This window comes from Pelophylax lessonae (genome assembly GCF_965119305.1).
Source record: "Pelophylax lessonae genome assembly, chromosome: 1".
NCBI classification, from domain to species: Eukaryota; Metazoa; Chordata; class Amphibia; order Anura; family Ranidae; genus Pelophylax; species Pelophylax lessonae.
In genome coordinates this window covers 192,364,043-192,386,337 of record NC_138768.1, presented here as the reverse complement: position 1 = coordinate 192,386,337, position 22,295 = coordinate 192,364,043, and the positions used below count along the sequence as shown (strand labels likewise).

At 45.7% G+C, this 22,295-nt stretch overlaps 1 protein-coding gene across 2 annotated transcripts in view; it reads right to left on the bottom strand.

The window, feature by feature from the left end:
* Positions 1–22,295, bottom strand: part of HSD17B4 (hydroxysteroid 17-beta dehydrogenase 4) — a 544,183-nt gene that overhangs the window by 494,522 nt on the left and 27,366 nt on the right. For both annotated transcript variants that reach the window (XM_082251744.1, XM_082251745.1), the window contains exon 2: positions 15,892–15,945. In XM_082251744.1, the coding sequence (XP_082107870.1) occupies positions 15,892–15,945 (54 nt within the window). The remainder of the gene's footprint in view (positions 1–15,891; positions 15,946–22,295) is intronic.

Here is a 22,295-nt window from a genome sequence, read left to right as displayed (position 1 = left end):
TCATTCCCAGATAGGGAAGACGAACCGACGGACTCAGTGTCGACTTTGGAACATTTATCGTCCAACCGAACTCCTGCAGAGTTTGCATCGTGACAGACAGGTCCTTCTCCAGACCCTGACTGGTCGCAGACCGAATCAGAATGTCGTCCAGATACCCCAGGACAGAAATGCCCTGGGCCCTCAATAATGCCAGAACCGGTGCAAGCACCTTGGTGAAGACCCGCGGAGCCGAGGCGAGCCCAAAGGGCAACGCCACGAACTGGTAGTGATCCTCCGCAATGGCAAATCGAAGGTATCTCTGGTGACCCTCGAATATGGGGATGTGAAGACACGCATCCTTCAAATCGATGGAGGCCATGAATTCCCCCGGAACCAGGGCAGCCACCACCGAGCGCAGGGATTCCATGCGGAACTTGCGAACCCGCACAGAGCGGTTCAGAGCTTTCAAGTCCAGAATCGGACGAACCTTGCCCTCCTTTCTGGGCACGGTGAACAGATTGGAATAAAACCCCCGAAATCTGTCCCGATGAGGCACCGGAACCACCACTCCCTGAGCCCTCAGGTCCCGCACCGCCAGGTGCAGATCCCGCAGGCGCTCTGGAGACAGTTGTAGATTTGAGGGAAAAAATCTGCTCTCTGGCCGAGAGAGAAACTCGATCTTGTAACCAGATCGAACGATTTCCAGAACCCATCTGTCCCGCACACGGGCCAACCAGGGCTGAAGAAAACCGAGCAAGCGTCCCCCCACCCCAAAACTGGGTGAGGGCGCCCCTTCAGGCCGAACTGTTATGGGCCGCAGGTCCGGATTGGCCGGACTTCTGTTTCCCAGACCAGGGTTTCTTCTGAGAGCCCTGGCCTTTGAACGGTTTGCCCTTGTAGTGCGGCCGAAAGGCACGAAAGGACCCCTGAGGGGGCCGAAAATTCGCATGCTTCTTCCCAGAAGCCCCCTTAGCCTTGGGGAAATGGGGCAAGAGAGTGCTCTTACCCCCGGTGATCCCCTTAATCAACACATCCAGGGACTCCCCAAAAAGGCGAGACCCATCATAAGGCAGATTGGCTAAGGTTTTACGTGAAGATTGGTCCACCGACCAACATTTCAACCAAACCAGGCGGCGAGACAACACCGCCACGCTGTGCACACGTGCAGCCAACGGAATCAGGTCCAGGTCCGCATCACACAGGTACATGACACCCTGGTTGATCTGATCCACCATGTCCAGGGTCGCCGCCGAGGCCGAATCGGCCACTAGGACGCGCCTAAGCATCTGCGTCCAACTTGCGATCGCCTGGGCCGCCATGAGAGAAGCAAACAGAGCCTTAAGCATAGAACCCGTAACAGAATAAGTATGACGGGCAAGAGACTCCAGTCTCCTATCCGTGGCATCACGGAAAACAGGGGATCCCTCTGCAGGAATCGCAGTGGCTTTGTTCAAAACCGCAATTGCATGATCCACTGGTGGAGGCACACACCACCGTTCATCAGTGGCAGGGGAGAAAGGATAACGCAGCTTGAATTTACTTGGTACCGCAAAAGGCTTGCGCAGATCGCGCCATTGATCCTTTATAGCGCGCTGAAAATCAGCATTGCAGGGAAAAACCTGCGGCGTCCTGCGTTTTCTCTGCGTCCCATAAGCCGCCAAGGCAGCGGGGGGACACACTTCGACCTGCAAACGTAGCGTCTGCTTAATGGAAGCAATCAACTCATCCATGATTGCAAGCTCTTCAGGCGAGCCAGGGGGAGAATTATCAACCCCCTCAACCTCAGCCTCTACCTCAGACCCCACTAGATCAAGAGAGGAGCGGGACCCCGATAGGGGGGTCCCTGCCAGAACAGCCCCATCACCTTCACCCTCAGAATCGGAGGACAGAGCAACTCTGGGCCGTTTAGTAGATTGAGCAGCCACCAGCATTTGCACCTGGGCAGCAAGGCCAGCCACAATAGTGGCTAAATCCCCCCCTGGGGGGGAAACAGCGGTCCCCTGGCTTTCCACCAATACTGTGGGAAACTTGCCCTCCTGAGAATCCATTGCCCCTGTACGCCAGACAACCAAGGGTTAACCCCCTTTCAGCAAGCGCGGCAAGCGCAGCCCACCGCACACACTCAGGCACAATGAGACCCCCACAGGGAATATACAGACTGAATACAGGCAATGGACAACAGGAATAGAAGGATAAAACCTGAGGAGACCCCGCTGCTGCTGCTGCCTCGACCGGTGTTCCAGGAAAGAGGAAGTGATGCTGCCAGGGCGCTCTATGTAAGCCTATGGAGGCTACAAGAAAATGGCCGCCGTGCATGTAAACCATGCGGCCGGAGCGGGCGCCGGTAAAATGGCGTCGTTTGGCGCCGAAATCGCCGCTCCACAGTGCATAAAAACACACACAATTTCATCCCATTATATGGATACATGTTAGATCGCCGCAGCGATCGCTGTATATGCCCCAACATGCCATTAAAAACATGCCCCACAGCACACAGCTTCCCACACTGCCCAGCCTGACACACACAGTGTCATACAGCTCCCCCCCCCCTTGCAGCCCACAGCATGCAGCCGAGAGATAGGGAGACAAGCAGTGTGATTTAAAGGCAGGTTACACAGTCCCAGACTGAGACCCCCCCCAGACAGACAGGTCCCCACATAGACACACTTACCTCACATGGCGTGGGGAACCCGCACAGGCGAACAAGCCGCTGCACATGAGGCAGGGAGAGTCGCAATTCAAGACGCACACAATGGCGGTTAAGAAACCGCACAGCGTCCGGTGAAGTAGCCACCTCACCAATCATCCCTGCACCGAACAGGGATGGGTCGTTCACCGTGCCAGGAGCGTTACCTGGCTGAACGCTCGATGGCAGACTGGGAAGCCACTGACCCACGACCTGCGATCAGGGGGATCAGCCCGAGACCCAGTCCGCATGATCCTCTTCGTCCGAAGAACTAACTAATGCTGACAAAAACAACAGCTAAGTAAAGGTAGAGAAAAAACTCAAATAAAATATTAAAAAGAAGAAAGAGTCTGGGACAAAAAGTCCCAGCACAGAGAGAGCCAGCCACTCCTGACAAGCTAGACATTAAAACTGAGATATGGTTGCAGGAAGTAGGAGGGTATTGACTGAGGGGACCACCCCTTGAGGGTGGGATATGTTAAAGCTTTATTGTTAACATATTCTGTTGCCTAGCTACTCCTTCGGAGCAAAGTCTAATACCCCCATATGTGACGAATATGAAGAGGCGGCGACTGTCGGAGGACGTAAGAGAAATACATATTTTATTTTAGATATAGTAAGTAGCTCAGGGACAGGACTCAGGAGGGCAAGAAATTAGAATGGGGGCAAACACATGAAATTGACTCTCAAATGAACACATAGAATGGTGTGCAGAAGCACAGATGATGAAAACTCACCGACCAGGGCTGGCCCAAGACATTATGCTGCCTGGGTCCAAGAATGAAATGCTGCCCCCCCCCCCCCCCAAAAAAAAAATCACGCCTAACAAAAAGCCCCTTATATTGTTTTACATAAAATGTAGAAAATACTATATATACTGTTATCTTCTTCTGTAACTCACCACGGGACCGGTCCACCAAACACCGGCTGTCTATCCTTACTCCTCCTGTCACTCCTGTGTCTGCCGTGCTCACTACCCTAGAAGGTCAAGCCTCCCCTGCATCAGATGGAGTGCCCTGATGTCTGACATCATTGCGCACACCACGATCACGTGAGGGACGTTCCCCGGAGGAGACACTCCGCCTCCTCATACTCATCAGTTTGCAATATGGACGGCAGTATGAGATGGAAAAATGCCGCCCGTAACACGCCTGCAAACTAATGACACACAAAACTGCTGGAAAAAAATCTTGGGAGTCAATTTGCTGCCCCTCTCCAAGTGCTGCCTGGGTCCAATGGACCCAGTGGGACCCATGGTAGGGCCGGCGCTGTCACCGACACCATATGTCCCTTCTGGAGTCACAGTGACAGTCTCTCTCCAAGTCTGTTGGTCCTTTCAGTCAACTCCAGTCCAAAAAGCACTGACAGTACCACTCCCAGCTTGCTTTGCTCCTGTCCCGCAGACCCGCACACGAGGCTCCAGTAGCTTCACTCGTCTCTCTTGCACCATGACATCACGCATGGGCACCCCCTCTGCCACACCCGCCAGCGCCACCCAACACATTGTAGCAGGCACTTGGATGGTCTCGGCTGGCTCCAGACAGGAACTGGGTATGCGCAGTTCCGAGCCGAGAGTCACACCCATATTTTTTACTGGCAAACTTTTCCTGCCACTGGCATATACTGGCAGTAAATAAGTGCCTGTTTTTTACTGGCTGCGAGTAAAAAGACTCACGGTTGGCAACACTGGTCTCCTGTGATAAGAAAGGGGAGAAGAGCTTCTGTAGATGAGCACAGCGCTGAATCAAGTTTGGGCTCAGGTAAGTGTTTAAGGCGGGGTTTGGGAGAGCAACTTTTGAAAGTCTATTTTTGTTTTTAATCTTCGTACAGAGAATGCATTTATATATCACTTTATCCTGCATCACAGCAGTTTTGTGCAGGTCAAGCCTACATGGAAGATCCTGTTCCTTTAAACTTAGAATAATGACAAAGGTTAGCCTTCGATGAGTGTGGAGTTTTTATTTTTTTCTTATTTTCTAGGTCCGGCGGGCAGCATGATTGATGGTGGACCTACACAGGGGGACATTACTGTATTTTTCTTTTTTAATAAAGGAATTGTCAAAAACTGTGTTTTTTTTCTATGTGATATCTTTTTTGGTGAATGAGGTTACAACCTCTAGCCCATTTGATGCAAACTCTGGATTGTGCCATTTTATTGTAGACTTTGTCTCATACGCCTAAAGCCTCGTACACACTACTAGTTTTTTTTTTTTTCGTTCAAAATCAACTGGCAGCTCAGGTAGGAGCTGCTGTACTAACAGCCCCACCCGCCAGAACACCCTGGTCAGCAGACCTTTTTCGGGCATGACCTTTTGACAGAAGCCAGTCGAATGTCCGGATTATGTCGGACAGACTCCAGTACACGAGGGCCGAATGTCAGCCGGTTTCTGTTAAACCGGACGATGCCCCTTAACATTAGGCCCGTGTGTGCTAGGTTTTAAATTAGATTGCCACTTTATCAGTTCTTAAAGTGTTACTAAACCCAGGATCCTGCATTCACTATATTTGGTCCCCCAAATTACACACAATATGGAAATGCCATTATTTTAGTAAATATAAACTGCTAAATACCTTTTCTCAGCAATATATAGCAGTCTTGTGACTTCTGTCAGTGCCTGGTTAAAGCTTGTAGGAGGACTTTTCATACTGCACTAGCTGTCCTATAAGGGTGCAGGACCCCTGACCCTTTGTCTGGCAGTGCTGATTGGCCCTGTTCTAATCACATGCACTCTCCCAAGAAACAAAATCTCTAGCAATACACACCAAACTAAGTATGTGCAGCCTGACTCTAGTAACTCAGTCTTACCTGGACATGTTATGGAGACAATGCAAGGATGGAGGATCTGTGCATACAGGATCAAACAGCCTTTTTACACAATGCAGAAGATTAACCCCGTAGGTTCCACAGTGAATATAACAAGCATGCTTTACCGCATATACAGACTGATTTTACAGTTGTGGGTTTAGTAACACGTTAAGGACAATTTTCAAAGCTTCTCTGCCCATGGTAAGGACTTTATCATCTGGAAAGCAATAGCTTGCTCTCACGTGGAAATGGGCTGTGTAAGACCACTTATACATCATGGAGGCTATGGGAAGCAAAAATCCTTCCTATAGACTGGTGCTGCAATAGAAATTCATCCTGTATGACATGTCTCCAGCTTGAATATAGGTCTGTTTCTTTCTGTCTAAGGCAGGGGGAAGGCAACCTTAACCACTTAAGCCCCGGAGGATTTTCCTGCTCAAAGACAAAGGCCTATTTTGTGATTCAGATTCAGAGCTTTCTTTTGGTGGTATTTGATCACCTGCGCGATTTTTATTTTTTGCGCTATAAACACAAAAAAATGTAAATTTTGAAAAAATAATATTTTTCACATTTTTTTTTTATATGAAACTCCCAAAAAAAAAAAAAAACTGTAAAAATCAAAATTTTTTAACATTTTAGGCCAATTTGTTTTCTGCTACATATTTTTGGTAACAAAAAAAAAAAAAAAAAAAAAAAATCACAATAAGCGTATTTTGATTGGTTTGCACAAAAGTTATTGCATTTACTAACTAAGGGAAAGATTTGTAATTTTTATTTATTTTTCTTAACTAGTAATGGCGGCGATCTGCGATTTTTTTGCGGGACTGCGACATTGCGGCAGACAGATCGGACCCCTGACTAACATTTAACACTTTTGGGGGTACCAGTGACATTACTACAGTAATCAGTGCTATACATATGCACTGTTACTGTAAAAATACTGGCAGGGAAGGGGTTAACTTTATTAGTGATCAAGGGGTTAAGTGTGTCCCTAGGGGCGTGATTCTTACTGTAAAGGGGCGTGGCTTGTGAAGTAACCACAGAGACATACGATCCTACATAGCAGGGTCGTATGATCTCTGTTCTTACACCAGGGAGAATGACAGGCGGCTTTGTTTACATCAGCCGCCTGCCTTTCTCCCTCTCCAGGGGGAGATCGCGAGTGGCCGGGGGAGATCCCGAGGGGATGCCCGTAAACGAGCGGGGGCGGGAGTGCGCCTCCAGCGGTGCGCACTCTCCCCCTGCAGGCTCCTGGGTGAGCGACGTAGCACTACACCGCTTTGCCCAGGAGGGGATGACTGCTGCAGTAAATATACTGTGGGCAGTCGGCAAGCGGTTAAAGCTGTGGACATCTGCCTGAACATGGGTGAAGTCAAAGATCATCGGGCACAGTGTCACCTCCTCACACCTGATTTAAACCTCTAATTGCCATACTACTGTGTCACAATTACGTGCATTACACAGCAATCATGGTTTAAACCCATTGGTGAAGAGGCAACATATCGCTTCTTCACCACCTGTCAAACACTCAGATCACTTTACAGTTAAGCAGTAGTGCCTGCTGCACTTGTGAGTTAAATGGGGCCACTCTGCAAGCACCCCGCAATTGCATGCTTCTGCGGCGACCTAGGGGTTAAAGCAGGTAGTGAGAAAGCAACACAAGGCTGCCTGCATATTTGCTGTACTGCACAAGGTTTCAGGGCACTTGCAGAGTGGCCTCATTCACTTGAACGGGTCATGCATGGCAGGTGCAACACCCACCAACAATGACAGGGCAGAGAACTCCTGCTGCAGCTGCGACATGTATAAACACCTAGCCCCTGCAGCTAAAGGGGGTGACAATTGGGACAGGGGTGGTTAAAAAAACATCTTAACTATGGGGTTTTACCACCCCCCAACTGCAAATGTAAATTAACCATTACTGTTCTGAGCCCCCTTTAGGGCTGCTTTAACACTGACATGCTGCCATTTACCTGCACCGCAGGGCCAGCAAAGTGCATTTATGACTTTGCTCCGTTAGAGGAGCTTTGCGATAGACTTCTTTATATCCATCAGGGGTGGTGCACTTTCTGAGAGCGTACCAAAACTCCTGCATTCAGAAAGTACACCAAACCCGCAGGATAGAATAGAGGTGCATGGCTAAGCACAGCAATCCTGCAAGAAAGCTTCAGGTACACTGCACTGTACCGCGGGGTGGGTAAACTGCAGCGCATCAGTGTGACAGCAGCTTTATACTATTATGCCTAGTGTAGAAGATCTCTTCTTTCCTGCTGCTACCACCACTCTGGAGAACGCTACCTGGGATAAGAGGTGGAGTGCAATTGATATCACACCGCATGGGACAGGAGCCAGCACTACAGAGGAGGCATCAGCTGTTCGGCTCTTGCCCTCTACTACAGCTCCAACTTTACAAGTAGTCCCCCTGCCTTGCATTATGTTTTATGCTCTGGGATGGAGGGTCAGCAAGCCCAGACCACGATCAACCAGTCACCTGGCCGCAATCTACTGGTAGATCATGATCTACAAGTTGCTGACCCCCTGTCTAAGGTATTCGGGTTTGCTGTACATCGAATGACTCGTGTTTACACTCTTGCCGGGACCTCCTAAATGTTCAAGTCTGGTTTGGAAGTGGTATCTTTTGCGCATCTGGGCTTTACATATACCGTACATCCCGCTGCTGTCCAGGTTTACTTCCACTTTAAATAGTTCATTTGGGCCAAGCCCAACACATTGGCTGAATTTATGACCTGCGAGGCAGGCTGAAGTCATGACTCCTAACTCGGCCAATCATAGAAAACGCTGTATGCATTGATAGAATACAAAGCCATAAATAGCTGAGTGTCGATCTGGGGTGGGAAAAAGCACTGCGTTTGTGACCTGTGTTTCATTACCTTTATACTGACACTCGCTGCAGATGGAAAATGGAATGAATTTTGCATGCAGTCTGAATCGCACAGGAATGCACTGCGCTTTCCTGTGCGATTCACGAGTGGGCATGGTGTGAAACAGCCCTTAGTCAATGTGTCTGCATAAATGTTACAATATGATTTGTATAAAATTGAGATGTTGTACGCATGCTATGCAATTATGTGAACCATGAAGTAAAAAAAAAAAAAAAAGTCAATAAAAATTAATTATAGAGCTTGAAAAGATGAAAACCCAGCAAAAATAATTTTTGAAAACCACAGCACTCCTCACTTGAAGCTTTTAACTTCATATTATTCCTGTGCTTATATTCAATATGAAGCCATAAAAAAGGACAAAAGTCCATATAACTTATAAAGTGCAATTCCAAAGTGCAGTGGTGCAAGAGTTCACCTTTAAGAGTGCTGAAACCACAGCGCTGCTCACTAAAGTCTTTAAACTCTATATCGTTCCTGTGCATGTAAATACATCACTGAAAGTCCTTGTAACTTATAAAAGGTGCAATTTGTAAAGTGCATTAGTGCAAAAGATTTTTATTTAAAGTGCTGGATCCTCAGTGCTGTGCTCCTCTCCTATGTCCCCACTCATAGAAAGTTGTTGACTGCTTCAGTCAAAATAGAATTAGGATATCGTCCCTGAATGTTCTGGTATTGATGGCCCCTCTCCTTTTCTCCTCCACCAGGTTGACTAGACCAAATAAAAATACTAAATATATATATAAAAATATAAAATATAAGACTAAATAAAATTCATAGCAGAGATCTCCATTGTGTGATACCGTATATTTAGAAGTTAGAAGCAAAATTACTTACGATTATAGTTGGACAACGAGCATGTGTACTAGACTGGGAACACAGCCTCGTGTAATCCAATGGGTGGAAATGCTGTCACAGGATGTATCCCCTTCGACGCGTTTCGCCCCTCCCACTGGGCATCTTCAAATGCCTATCGGTGGGGTGTTTTACCCAACACCACAGTATAAACCACTAACATGACTTCATATATAGATGCCATGATAGTCTAAGTTGAGGTTTAAGACATTTATGTAATAACAGAATTTTTGTAAAATCTTGCCGTAAGATTCCTTTCTCTGATTCCTCTGACAGTCTCCGCCCACTCATACAGTCTTCACCAATGGGTATTGACCTCCTATCCATAGGAGCAAGCTAGGCATAAGACTTGTTAAAAAGTAATTTACATAGACACACCTATGGGGGCTGTCCCACTGGTCCAATACTCCCCTGCTATCAGCCATCCCAACTCAGTTTGGTAGCAAGCAGTTAAAGACCAAAGAACCCCAAATAAATAGAGGGGCAGCGGCGGCGACTGTCAAGAGGACTCAGAGAAAGGAATTTTACGGTAAGATTTTACAAAAACTCAGTTTTCTCTTACGTCCTTTGACAGTCGCCGCCCACTCATACAGTCTTCACCAATGGGATGTCCCAAAGCAGTGTAGACATGAGGGGTGTGAAACGCAACCGTCAGAAAGGCAACGCAGCACCCACGTCAGAGAAAGGAACCTTACGTGAGCAGAAAGGTATCCTCTGGGCAACAGAAAAGCTCAACTGGAGCAACAACCTAGGAAAGCAAATAAACAAGGGGGAAAACAACCTCAACAGCCAGGGCCCTGCAAAACTAGGGTCCCCTTAAGGCACTGCCGCACACAGAACTTTGCGGCCAAAGGAGGCATCTGCCGATGCCAGATCATCAAGTTTGTAGAATTTTGAAAAGGTGTGCACAGACGACCAAGTCGCAGCCTTGCACACCTGGACCACCGAAGCCGGATGCCGGAAGTCCCAGGACGCACTCACCGCTCTGGTAGAGTGCGCTTTGATAGGGAAGGGCGGTACCCGTTCCTTAATCGAATAGGCCTGCACAATCGTCTGTCTGATCCATTTTGAAATGGTCGACGCAGACGCAGCCATACCCTTCCGAGGTCCCTCAGGAAGGAAAAAGAGAATCCGACTTCCGAAAGGATTCAGTGGACGACAGGTAAACCCTGATCGCCCGGACAACATCCAAGGAATGTAAAGCAAACTCCTTAGGATGTTTAGGATTCGCACAAAGCGAAGGCAAAACAATGTCCTCATTAAGGTGAAAGTCAGAAACCACCTTTGGAAGGAAGGACTAGTTGGGTCGCAAGACCACCTTATCCCTATGAACCACCAGGTAAGGGGAGCGGCAAGACAACGCTGCCAACTCCGACACCCTGCGTGTAGAAGTGATCGCTACCAGAAAAGCAACCTTTTTCGACAGCAGAAGCAAAGAAAACTCCCGGATGTTTTCAAAGGGAGAACGTTGCAAAACGGACAGAACCAAGTTCAAGTCCCAAGGAGGTAGGGGCACTAAAGTCGCAAGTGCGGCAGTCAAAGCAGGCAGAGCAGAAGATTCAGAGGAACCCAAATCATCCACCAAAGCTGGGGGAAATTTGCTGTCCTGGGACTCCATAATAACTTTTTTTTTTCTCAAGGTACTGGCCCTTTAAGCGCACCGCGATCCCCCGCAGTACACCGCTATGAAGGATTCTGCAAGCAGACCCCCAAACAGGAATAAGCTGACAGCCAGAGGTATCCCCACAAAAAAACAGCAAAGACAGTGCTACCACACACCACAAGTGTTACCACACGCCTACATATCTCCTCTGTACAGAAAGAGGAAGTGATGTCACTGCAGGAGGCTGAACTAGGACTTCAGACTAAGGAAACATGGTTGCCCATAGAAAGCAATGGGAGGCTCCGAGAAAATGACCGCCGACATGTGCTCAGGAGAACACATTGCCACACACAAGATGGCGACGTAAGGCGCCAAAATACACTACATACATCGCTGCAGAAGCGCCCACAGTGAAGCCAGCATGCTGCCCATACCTAAAATGGCGGACCGGCGGTTTTTAACCCAGCAGCGGTCGTCGCACGTGTCTGCACCTCCACACACACCATGAAGTGTCACATAGGAGAGGGACCCCCCCAAACAACCCCACATAGCGAACTAGCTGAGTTAGAGTCCCCACAGGGACCGGGAGAAAGGGAGCCCCAAAAACGAACAGACATTAGGGGATACCACAGACACACAGGACTGCCAGCCCGAGACAGAGGCCCCACACAGAACGCACTTACCGTACCCGATGGCGTGGGTGCCTCACATCGATGGGGAAATCTCCCACCCCAGATGGCGGGGGTGCCGTCAGCAAAAAACGCAGGACGCTAGCAACGCACAGAACAGTGGGAGAGACGTCCAGGCGAGGTGGCCACCTCGCAGGCTTTCATCCCTGAGGACAGGGATGGGTCGTTTGCGAGGCCAGGGCGTACGCATAGCCTGCTAAACGCTCGATGGCGGGCTGGGATTCCATAAGGCCCTCTGTCCTGGAATACCAGGACGACCAGTGCGACTCCCAGCTCCGCGACGCAGTCATCTTGAAGAAGTGACTAACTAAACGCTGATAAATAAACAGCTAGTAATGCAAAGAAAAAAACGCATTTGCAGAAATAAAATCATAAGAAATAGAAGAAGGCTGAGACTGTAGCCCCAGCACAGGGAGAGCCTATCTTACTCCTAACTAGGCAGAAGACAAACTGAGTTGGGATGGCTGATAGCAGGGGGGTATTGGACCAGTGGGACAGCCCCCATAGGTGTGTCTATGTAAATTACTTGGTTTTAAACAAGTCTTATGCCTAGCTTGCTCCTATGGATAAGAGGTCAATACCCATTGGTGAAGACCATACGAGTGGGCTGCGACTGTCAGAGGACGCAAGAAAAACCTTGTTTTATGCACTGCTGCAGCCAGTTAATGTTAGACCAAGTCCTTTTTACATGATAGGAGTTGTACCTATGCTCTTTTTGGTGGCATCTGTCCTGTACCACAGTATAAAACCTCTTGCATGACTTCCTAGGTAGATAACGCAAGCGGTTTAGGCATTTATGTAGTGTCTTTACTTACCTTGTGCTGCTATCTAGGCCGACAAGCCCTGTATATTTCAATGGCAGGTTGGTGGCCGCATCTATCCCTAACTGTCTGCCATGCTGTCAAGAACTTGCAGTGATCACTGCTGGATTCATGCAAAGTGTCGAAATATACTGATCAACAGCTGTAGCTGATTGGCTGGATCCACTAATCCATGGAAAATTTTCCATAATTTCCTTTTTTTTTTTTTGTATAAGTCAGTCAATTAAAAAAAAAAAAAAAAAAAAAAACACGACTTCTATTGAGGGGAGCACACACACTGATCAAAAAGAGGAAATTATGTTGCGAGGGTTGTAGTGAATTGATAAAGTATCAGAACCTAAAAAAGGACATGCACAATGCAGCTGCAAGAATCAGTGAGACCCAAGATTGTGGCCTACTGTCATATTTCTTCCACAACAAAGTACATTTTGGCTGGCAAGGCTCTTGAAGTCAACTAGAAGCTTTCTATTTTTAATATTTCAAACAAACCCCTGAAGTTCCACTTTACAACTAGTGCTTGAACAGGTATATAGAGTATGATACCTTTATACTAGATCTCTTATATCTGAGCAGTCTGCACTTCCAGGGCTACTCTGACTGTTCTTTTATCTAACGTGTTGCCCCAATTTTGTTTTGCTCCATTGAAAACTGACTATATGTGCTCTATAAAATATGTGCAGAAAACGAAAGGAATTCATTTTTAGTAAGCCAATTTCAATAAGCTAAAATCTGACTGCACCTCTTCAGCTTTTTCAACTGCTTTACTGATTAAGCCCGCACATGTGGGATCAAAGCCACTATGATTACAGAGAATAATTCAACTGACACAAACGGACAGAAAATAATGTTGGCAAATGCCAACGATGACCAAATAGCACACTAGGCACTAAAAGTTTCCAGCTGTGATAGGGGTAGTGGTAGACACATCAGCAGTCTTTTCACTATAATGCAAGATGACTGTAGTACAGAAGACTGTGGCACATGGCCAAAAATGGTGGCATAAATTATTCTGCCGAGATCTCATTAAAAAAAACCAACTCATCCAAGCACTGTAAAATCAGAAGTCGCCATAACTTTTTTTTGTAGCTTTGGATATAGTGTGGGTTTAGAACATCTGTAGGGTATTTGTTGCCAACTGTGTGCCTATAGTGGACTTCACTAACTCTCTCAGATGGCACTAGTAACTAATACAGTTAAAATCTCCCCATAATGTAATAGGTAACAGAAATACCTGACAGGAGTCTTAACGCCAAACCCTGTGCAATTTTTTTTTTTTTTTACATGCAGTGGGGTTGTGCCCACACTGCATGGGTTAACTGCTTATTTTGTCTAGGGGTGAACACAGCACCTTACTCCCCCTATCTTTTGATCCTCCAGAAAACAGCACCCCCCCCCACATCCTTTGATGGACTGTTCCGGACGACTTCAAGTCCAGAGCCGGTCTATGGGCGTGATGACGTCAGAAACCGTCCACTACACAAAACTGCTGGACCACAAGGGGGCAAGAGCTGAAGGGACTGGTCTTGTGTTTAGAGGATTAGGCAAGTATATTCCATGCAGTGAAAGTACAGCCCTACTGCATGGTAACAAAACAAAAAAACCCTGGGTTTAGCTTTAACTCTACCCCATGTTGGTATAGAGAATTATTTAGGGCCCATTCACACAATTTATCCCAGCACACAAATCATTTGCCATTCATTTTAAATAGCGCACCAATGCACATGTACAAAAGAATAAATAAAAAATGAAAAATTAGATCAGGAGTGATTTCTCCTGCAATAGCGCCAATTTTTAATGAGTAGGCTTAGGTAATGTAGCAAGCTGCAGTGCATAATAGAGTGTGCTGCGGGGTATGTGTTACCACAAGACAATATAGTGTGAAGGAGCCCTAATGCGCATCTTTGTTTATTTGCAGATAGAGACAATAAAAACCTAGCAGGAGGTTCTAACCATTTACAACACATGTGTCAAACACAAGGCCGGCAGGCCGAATCCGGCCCACCAGGCCATGTGACAGCTGTGGTACACCCCCCTTCGTCTCGGTTCCCACCTTGTCTCAGTAGTCCACAACAGAGAAGAGGACAGAACTGTATTCACCAGACTCTGGTCCTCCTCCAGACCCTGCATTATCTGCTTTCAAGCTATGCCCCCAGCTTATTCCTAACAGCAGCACACGGTAAGGGGGGGGGGTGAACTGTGATGCAAGGAAGGTTGAGGAACCCTTGACTTCTGATGTAAAGTGGGGAATGCTCTGGACATTTGCTTATATTTACGAGAATACAATTCTATGCCAGTTGAAGAGGAGGGTCACACCAATAGTATTATCCACAAGAACCTTTATTGGAGACTGCTCAAACAAAACACCATAACAGAACCATGTTCTGTCTTAGCAGTCTCTGATAAAGTATCTTGTGGATGATACCAGCGGCGTGCAACCCTCCTTTTCATACTTGCATCCTCTCCTACAGGAGTGTGAGTGTGCTGCACCTACCCTTCAAGGCTCAAGTCTAAAGTTATTACTAAAACCGGTAATTATCAAATGCAGAGGCATTTATTATGATAAAGAGTAGATACATTTATATAGTCTTATAGATACAACCAGGCCTTTGAGGGCAACCATAATGCTAATTGGGCCCGCGATGAAATGGAGTTGGACACCCGTGATTTACAACTATGATGCTATGATATGATATATGGTGACCCATAAACTCCAAAACAAAGTCAGGAGATTACATGGATCTAATACACTTTAAAATGAAGCGTTTTTTTGAAGTAAAGAGGAACAAGGAAAGTTTATCCTTAGAACCTGGGCAATGTTGTGGGATAGCAAAATCTGCTTTTAGGTAGGGACTCTTTCAACCTTACCACATAACATTATGGGAAATTTAGCTGGATGACTAAAACTTCTATTTCATATGAGATGATCCTATTGGAAAAAGCCAATAGACAATTCTATCCATTGACATCTTTAAAAAGGAAGTAAACTCCTGTGCATAATGTGTACCTTTAGGTAAGCCTGTAATAAGGCAAACCCATTGGTACTGTAACGGTCTCCTAAATGTACACAGTTTAGGAGATATTTAAATTATATGCAGCCGATGACATCATTAACGCATGAGCTCTGAAGAAACAGCCATCGCTGGAGGGCTTCGCTTTCAGGTACGTTTCACATAATGTGCTAGTATTATATGACGTTCTAAAAAGCAACTGCTTTAAATAGACTATCCCTTTTAATGTATTGAAAATACCTTTAAATGTACGGTACTTTATATAAAATTATATAAAACACAACATAAGATGTCCATCGTAACTGCTATTGATGAGATGGGATGGGGTTCGGTCATAGTAAATACTCAAGCTGATCATTATTTACCTTCTACTGTTAATAAAAAGCATTTCAGCCAGAATGCCCTATGCTCTTTGAATGATCCATGCTGCAATCTTAGTTACAATCAAAAAGCTACATCAGTTTTGAACTTTGAAACAGTTGTTTGTCTTGATAAATCAAAGGTCACATTAGCGGCTGAAAGAAAGAAAAGTGTAATAACGTACCGACAACAGAAGCTCCTCTTTCTGCAAAGGCCAGGGCATACGCTTTTCCCAATCCTGAAATACAACACATTGAATTGGCATTAAAAAAAAAAGTCTATATGATTAATGTCATTAAATGTTATTTTACTTTAAAACAAAAGCTACTGGTAAAATAACGCATATAAAATCAACACTTATAGAGCGCAGTTGGCACCCCAAGATGGTTCTGCATATTCTCCCCCTACTACACACCCTATATACATACACACACACCCACCCAATTTATATATATATATATATATATACACACACACACATATACATATATATATATATATATATATATATATATATATATATATATATATATATATATATATATCAAAGTCAATGCCAGCCACTTCGAAGTCAACCCCAAGTAATGCAGGAATCTCTCTTTCTAAGTCGCAGTGACTTGAGTCGTTTCGATTAAAATGGTTCCATTACACTGAATGGAGCGCGACTTGTCAGGCGACTAAGTCATCTGACAAAAACAAAAAGATATTGAAGGGCACACCCTAAAACGCACAATTCTCAGGTTGGTGCTGCTAAAATTTAGACCAATATGCAAATTGAATAATATAATAGCGCACACATACACAGAAAAAAGTGGTTTTCCAATCTTGCAAGGCTATTTAAAAACACCTGCTCTTATGAAGTAATTATGGGGATTTGGTCACACCATATGGCCATACTGTGCTTAAGCCCACCACTACGCCAAAGTACCCCATTATCAGTGGGTCCTACACTATTCATAGAGAAGATAATCCCACTTCTCAAAACCATAGGGCAAATGGCAGCTGTCCAATAAGTCTGTAGTTTTTGTGACCAACAACGCGTCGAACATGATAGTTACAGCTCAAGTTGGGAAATTCCCTCATGTAAAATGCTTTGCCCATACATTAAATCTTGCATTCCAGCGGGCACTGAAAAGTGGCCACGCTCTCTAGCCTCAAAAAAGTCAATTTTTTTTTTAAATTAAAAGTTGACAGACAACCTTTATTACCAATATTATTTACAATATTCCTGACATATTTCAGCTTCCTGAATTTTTTTATTCATCTGGACTTCAGATATGAAAGGCAGAGTGATTTAACACCTGTTTAGATTTGTTATCCATGTGACTAAATGAAAAGTATGCCGTTTGCAATAAACTTTGCATGAAATAGTTAATTTGCATTTAATTTTAATGGTTCAAAGAATGTCTGGCAAAATGGTCGGCCCTCACACATGTTCACTTCATCAAATCTGGCCCTCTTTGAAAAAAGTTTGGACACCCCTGGTCTATGGGTTAATTAATCCTAAACCAAATAAATACTAAGAGTGTATTCCAGACAACTGATGCCCACCAAGCCACCATTAGAGGAAGGAAAATCCTGAAAGAATAAATTGAAGCTTAAAAGCTTGAGGAAATCTTTATTGGATCACACAAATACACAGTACACAAAAAAATAAAAAGACACACACCTGCCCTGATCTCCTGTGCCTTGTGCCAGTGCCTGCCAATCCTTTCTCATGATTCTTATTCACCGACGTGTGTGTTTTTTTGGTATTGTGTTAGTACGCGGTGTAGATTTGTGATCCCATAAATATTTACTAAAGCCCCGTATACACGATCAGATTATCGAACGATCTGTCGTCCGTTTTTTGTGGCATGCTAGTCTGATGTGGAAAGTGAAGAGGTTATTTTCATATGAATTTTCCCGTACGACAGAATTCTACTTCAGAAGTGATGTCATGTGTTGGATTGCTTTATTTGTGTTCTTTCGTCTCTGAGCATGCCTAGTCTTGCTCATAAGATTTTTCCCCGTCTAAATCTGTACTAATGAGACGAAAATCGGACGTGTGTTGACGGAGGACAAAAATTTTATAGCCTGCACATCAGGATTTTGTCAGCCGAAAAGTCGGAGTCGGCTGTCGAAAGCACCATACTAACAATCCGAAAATCGGCAGATCGGTCATCGGACGAATTTTCCCTTCCGAATTTCTTATCGTGTGTACGAGCCTTCAAGGTTTTAAGCTTCAATTAATGATTTGTTCTGTCAAGGATTTTCCTTCCTCTAATGGTGGCTTGGCTTCAGGTACAGGTGTAATCGTGGTAGAATGCAGGTGACGTTTTCTGTAAAGTGACAGAGTGACGAGAGCTTATAATGCCGCTCTAGTGTCAACTCAAACACACTGTGTTGACTGGTGGTGGCAGTGGCAAACCATCATCACAATGAACCTGGAAGGTGTGCAACACACTGTGTTGACTGGTGGTGGCAGTGGCAAACCATCATCACAATGAACCTGGAAGGTGTGCAACACACTGTGTGAACACAATGTGTTCCAGCTTCACTGTGATGTTTGCCAGTCAAGAAGTGCTCTGTTTTGTAGAGGTTTATAGGTTATAGCACACCTGGAATTTATTGCACTGCTTAAGTGATTTAGGTCTTGTTTTGTGAGGATGAACATTTTCACAAGAATACAGGTGGTAATCTTGTCCTCTATCTTGACTTTAAAGTAGAGCGAACTAGGAGGCAAAACTTTTTTTTTCCATTTTGTATAGAGTAAGGGAAGGTTATTAGTTACACCTGTAAGGTTTATTTGTGCCATCTTTGTCCCATTATGGAGATTTACCGTCACTTCCTGTCCCATAGCCAAAACAGGAAATGAGAAGAAATCTCTGCAAATTAAGGCAATCTCTTGGGGACCCCCAGTTCACCAGAACTACAGTACCCATTGGAAGATTTCCCCTTAACTACTTTTCTGGGGGACAACCCAAAATTTTGTTTTTTCCTTTTACTTTTAATGATAATGGTAAACTAAATAGGACAAATAGAGGCGGTGAATCTCTCTAAGGCCCCTTTCACACCTGTCCGCTTCGTCTGGCTTTTTCTCAGCGGGGATTGAACCGCCGATCCCTACTGAGCAGGCAGATGACAGTTCTGTCTCCGCTCTGTGTGCTGAGATGGAGGTGTCAAATCCCCACTGTCCTCTATGGGGGAATCGGATGAGAACGGACGGAAAAACCTTAGTTACTTACCGGTGACGGTATTTCTAAGAGCCTTTCAGGACAGCACCTGGAGAGAGCGCAGCTCCACCCAATCCACAGGAAACACTGCAAATAAAAACTCCTCCTCTTCCACCATGCCTCAGTCATAGAGTAGCCTCCGACATGCTGGAAAACATAAACTACCACAGGTTAAACATTTACAAAATATATTATAAACAAAACCAAGGGGGGGTAGCTGCTGCTGTCCTGAAAGGCTCTTAGAAAAACCGTCACCGGTAAGTAACTAAGGTTTTCTCAGATCGCCTTTCAGGACAGCACCTGGAGAGGATAAGCGAGTAACTTACACTTAGGGTGGGACCACTGCCTGCAGAACTTTTCTGCCGAAGGCTTGATCCTGAGCTGACAACAAGTCCAACCTGTAATGTCTAATAAAGGTTGAATAGCTGGACCAGGTAGCTGCCTTGCAGATTTGATCAGGCGAAGCACCGGCCCTTTCAGCCCATGAGGTTGCCACAGACCTTGTAGAATGCGCCAAGATGCCTTCTGGAGGTTGTTCTCCTTGAGCTACATAAGCCTGTTCAATTGCCCATCTGAGCCATCTGCCTAAAGTGCTCTTTGATGCTTTTTCTCCAATACGGGACCCTGAGAAGATGACAAATAATGCATTTGTCTTTCTAAATTCCTTAGTTACCAGGAGGAACTGAAGTAAGCATCTCCTCACATCCAAGGTATGAAAGGATTCTTCCCGAGTATTACTAGGAGTTGAGGAGAAAGTTGGTAAGACAATTTCTTGTGACCTATGAAAAGATGAAGCAATCTTTGGAAGAAAGGCTGGGTCCGTTCTTAGGACTACTCGATCTGCAAAAATTGTCAAAAAAGGGTCTGAAATTGAGAGGGCCTGGATCTCACTGATCCTCCTGGCCGAGGTAATTGCTATCAAAAAGATAGTTTTCAAAACTAAATTCTTCAGGGAAGCCTCTTTTAAAGGTTCAAAAGGAAACTTAGTTAGACCTTGTAACACAATGGTCAAATCCCATTTGGGAAATACTTTAAGGGCTATTGGCCTATTGCGGGCTAATGCCTTGAAAAAACGATTGATTAGAGTCTCTTGGGACAAAGTCTTTTCGAAAAAAACTGAAAGTGCCGCTACTTGCGTCTTTAAAGTACTTGCTGCTAGTCCTTTCTCCATTCCCTCATGGAGGAACTCAAGCACTGAAATTAAATTTTTTAATATAAAATTTTTGCTGGAACACCAAAAGTTGTATTTTCTCCAGACTTTCAAGTAAATATCCCTAGTCACCTTCTTCCTGCTGGAGAGAAGGGTGGAGATAACTTTTTCTGACAGGCCTCTGGCTCTCAAGATGTCTTCTTCAGTAACCACGCTGTCAGTTGTAAGCGGTCCAGTTCTGGGTACACTAGGTTCCCCTGTGTCAAAAGATCTCTCCTGTACGGAAGCTTCCAGGGAGGTTCTGAGGCAAGATTCAGCAGGAGGGCGAACCAAGGTCTCTTTGGCCAGTAAGGTGTAATCAGAATCAAGTTGGTCTTTTCTTCCCTGAACTTCTTGAGAACCAACTGAATCAGTTGGAATGGAGGGAACGTGTAAGACAAACGGAAGTCCCATGGATGGGCTAGAGCATCCAAGCCCCAGTCCTGATCCTCCCTGTGTAGGGAAAAGAATCTTTGGACTTTGGTGTTCTGTTGACAAGCGAACAAATCTATTTGGGGAAGACCCCAGACTTCCACGACCTGCATGAATACTTCTTGATTCAGACTCCATTCTGATTCCAACACCTTTTTCCTGCTCAGCAGATCTGCTAGAAGGTTTTGTGACCCCTTCAGATGCACCGCTGTCAGAGAGGCTAGATTTTTCTCCGCCCAGGAGAGTAGCTGTATTGCCAGATCTGATAGCTGTCTGCTTCTTGTGCCTCCTTGCTTTGACACGTAGGCCACTGCTGTCATGTTGTCCGACAGAACTTGCACATGATGGCCCCTGACTGTCTGTTGAAAGGACCAAAGACCCAAAAGGATGGCTTTTAGCTCCCGCCAGTTGGATGATTTCCTGGACTCTGCTTTGGACCATGTCCCTTGCATCGTCCGGCCTTCCAGGTGGGCTCCCCAACCCCACGAACTGGCATCCGTCGTCAGACGTTTGTTCGTCTGGAAAGTCCATTGCAGACCTTCTTCCAGATTTCTGGAATTCCTCCACCACCACAGAGATCTCTTTGCTTTCGTGGAGATTCTGATGGATTTCTCCAGATGTTCCGGGTATGACCAACTCTGCAGAACGTCTCTCTGGAGAAGACGGGAATGCAGTCTTGCCCACTGTACTGCAGGGATAGCGGCTGTGAGTAAGCCCAAAGCTGCCATGGCCGACCTGACAGTAACCTGATGATTGGTTTGTAATCGAGCAACTGCGTTCTGAGTCTTCTCGATCTTTTCTTGAGGTAGAAACACCTTCTGGAGGACCGAATCTATTCTGTATCCCAGAAATTTTATCTGCTGAGATGGAATCAAACTGGATTTCTCCAAATTCATGAGCCACCCCAGACTCTCTAGGTGGTCCTGAGTCTCCTGAAGGTGTACCAACGCCTGGCTCTTGGACTCTGCAAAAATTAGCAGATCGTCCAGGTAAGGGACAATTGAAATACCCCTCAGCCTTAATGGCTCTAGGGCATCCGCCATTACCTTGGTAAACACCCTTGGAGAAGATGATAGGCCAAAGGGGAGGGCCCTGAACTGCAGATGCCAGACCGATTCCCCGAGATTGACCGCCAGCCTTAGGAATTTCTGGCACTCCTGATTTATTGGGATGTGCAGGTAAGCGTCCCTCAGATCCAAGGATGCCATGAAACAGTTTGGGGACAACAGTTTGGTCACTGAATAAATGGTGTCCATCCTGAAGTGCTTGTACCGAATTGATCTGTTTAGGATTTTCAAATTTAGGATCATTCGGTACTTGCCTGAGGGTTTTTTCACTAGAAAGATCTGAGAATAAAACCCACGGCCTTGTTGCCCCTCGGGGACTTGGATAATTACTTCCTGTTGAATCAGCTCTTGTAAAAGAGACATCATTGAGGAAGCCTCTTCCGGATCCCTTGGAAGGGGAGTAACATGGAATCTGCTTGGAGGTGTCTCCGAAAACTCCAGTTTGTATCCTTGAGCCACTATATTCTTCACAAAGGGGCTTGCGGATACGTCTTCCCAACGTGGGAGGAACCATAACAGCCTTCCTCCCACTGGAAGACTGTTGTCACTTGCTTTTATTGGCCTGGTCAGGTGGTCTAAAGAGGACTCCACCTTTCCCTTTGCCTTTATGGGAGGTCCATCTTGATCTCTGATCTTGTTCACGACCTCTGTTGGTTTGTTGAACAGAACGAAATCTCTTCTTAGG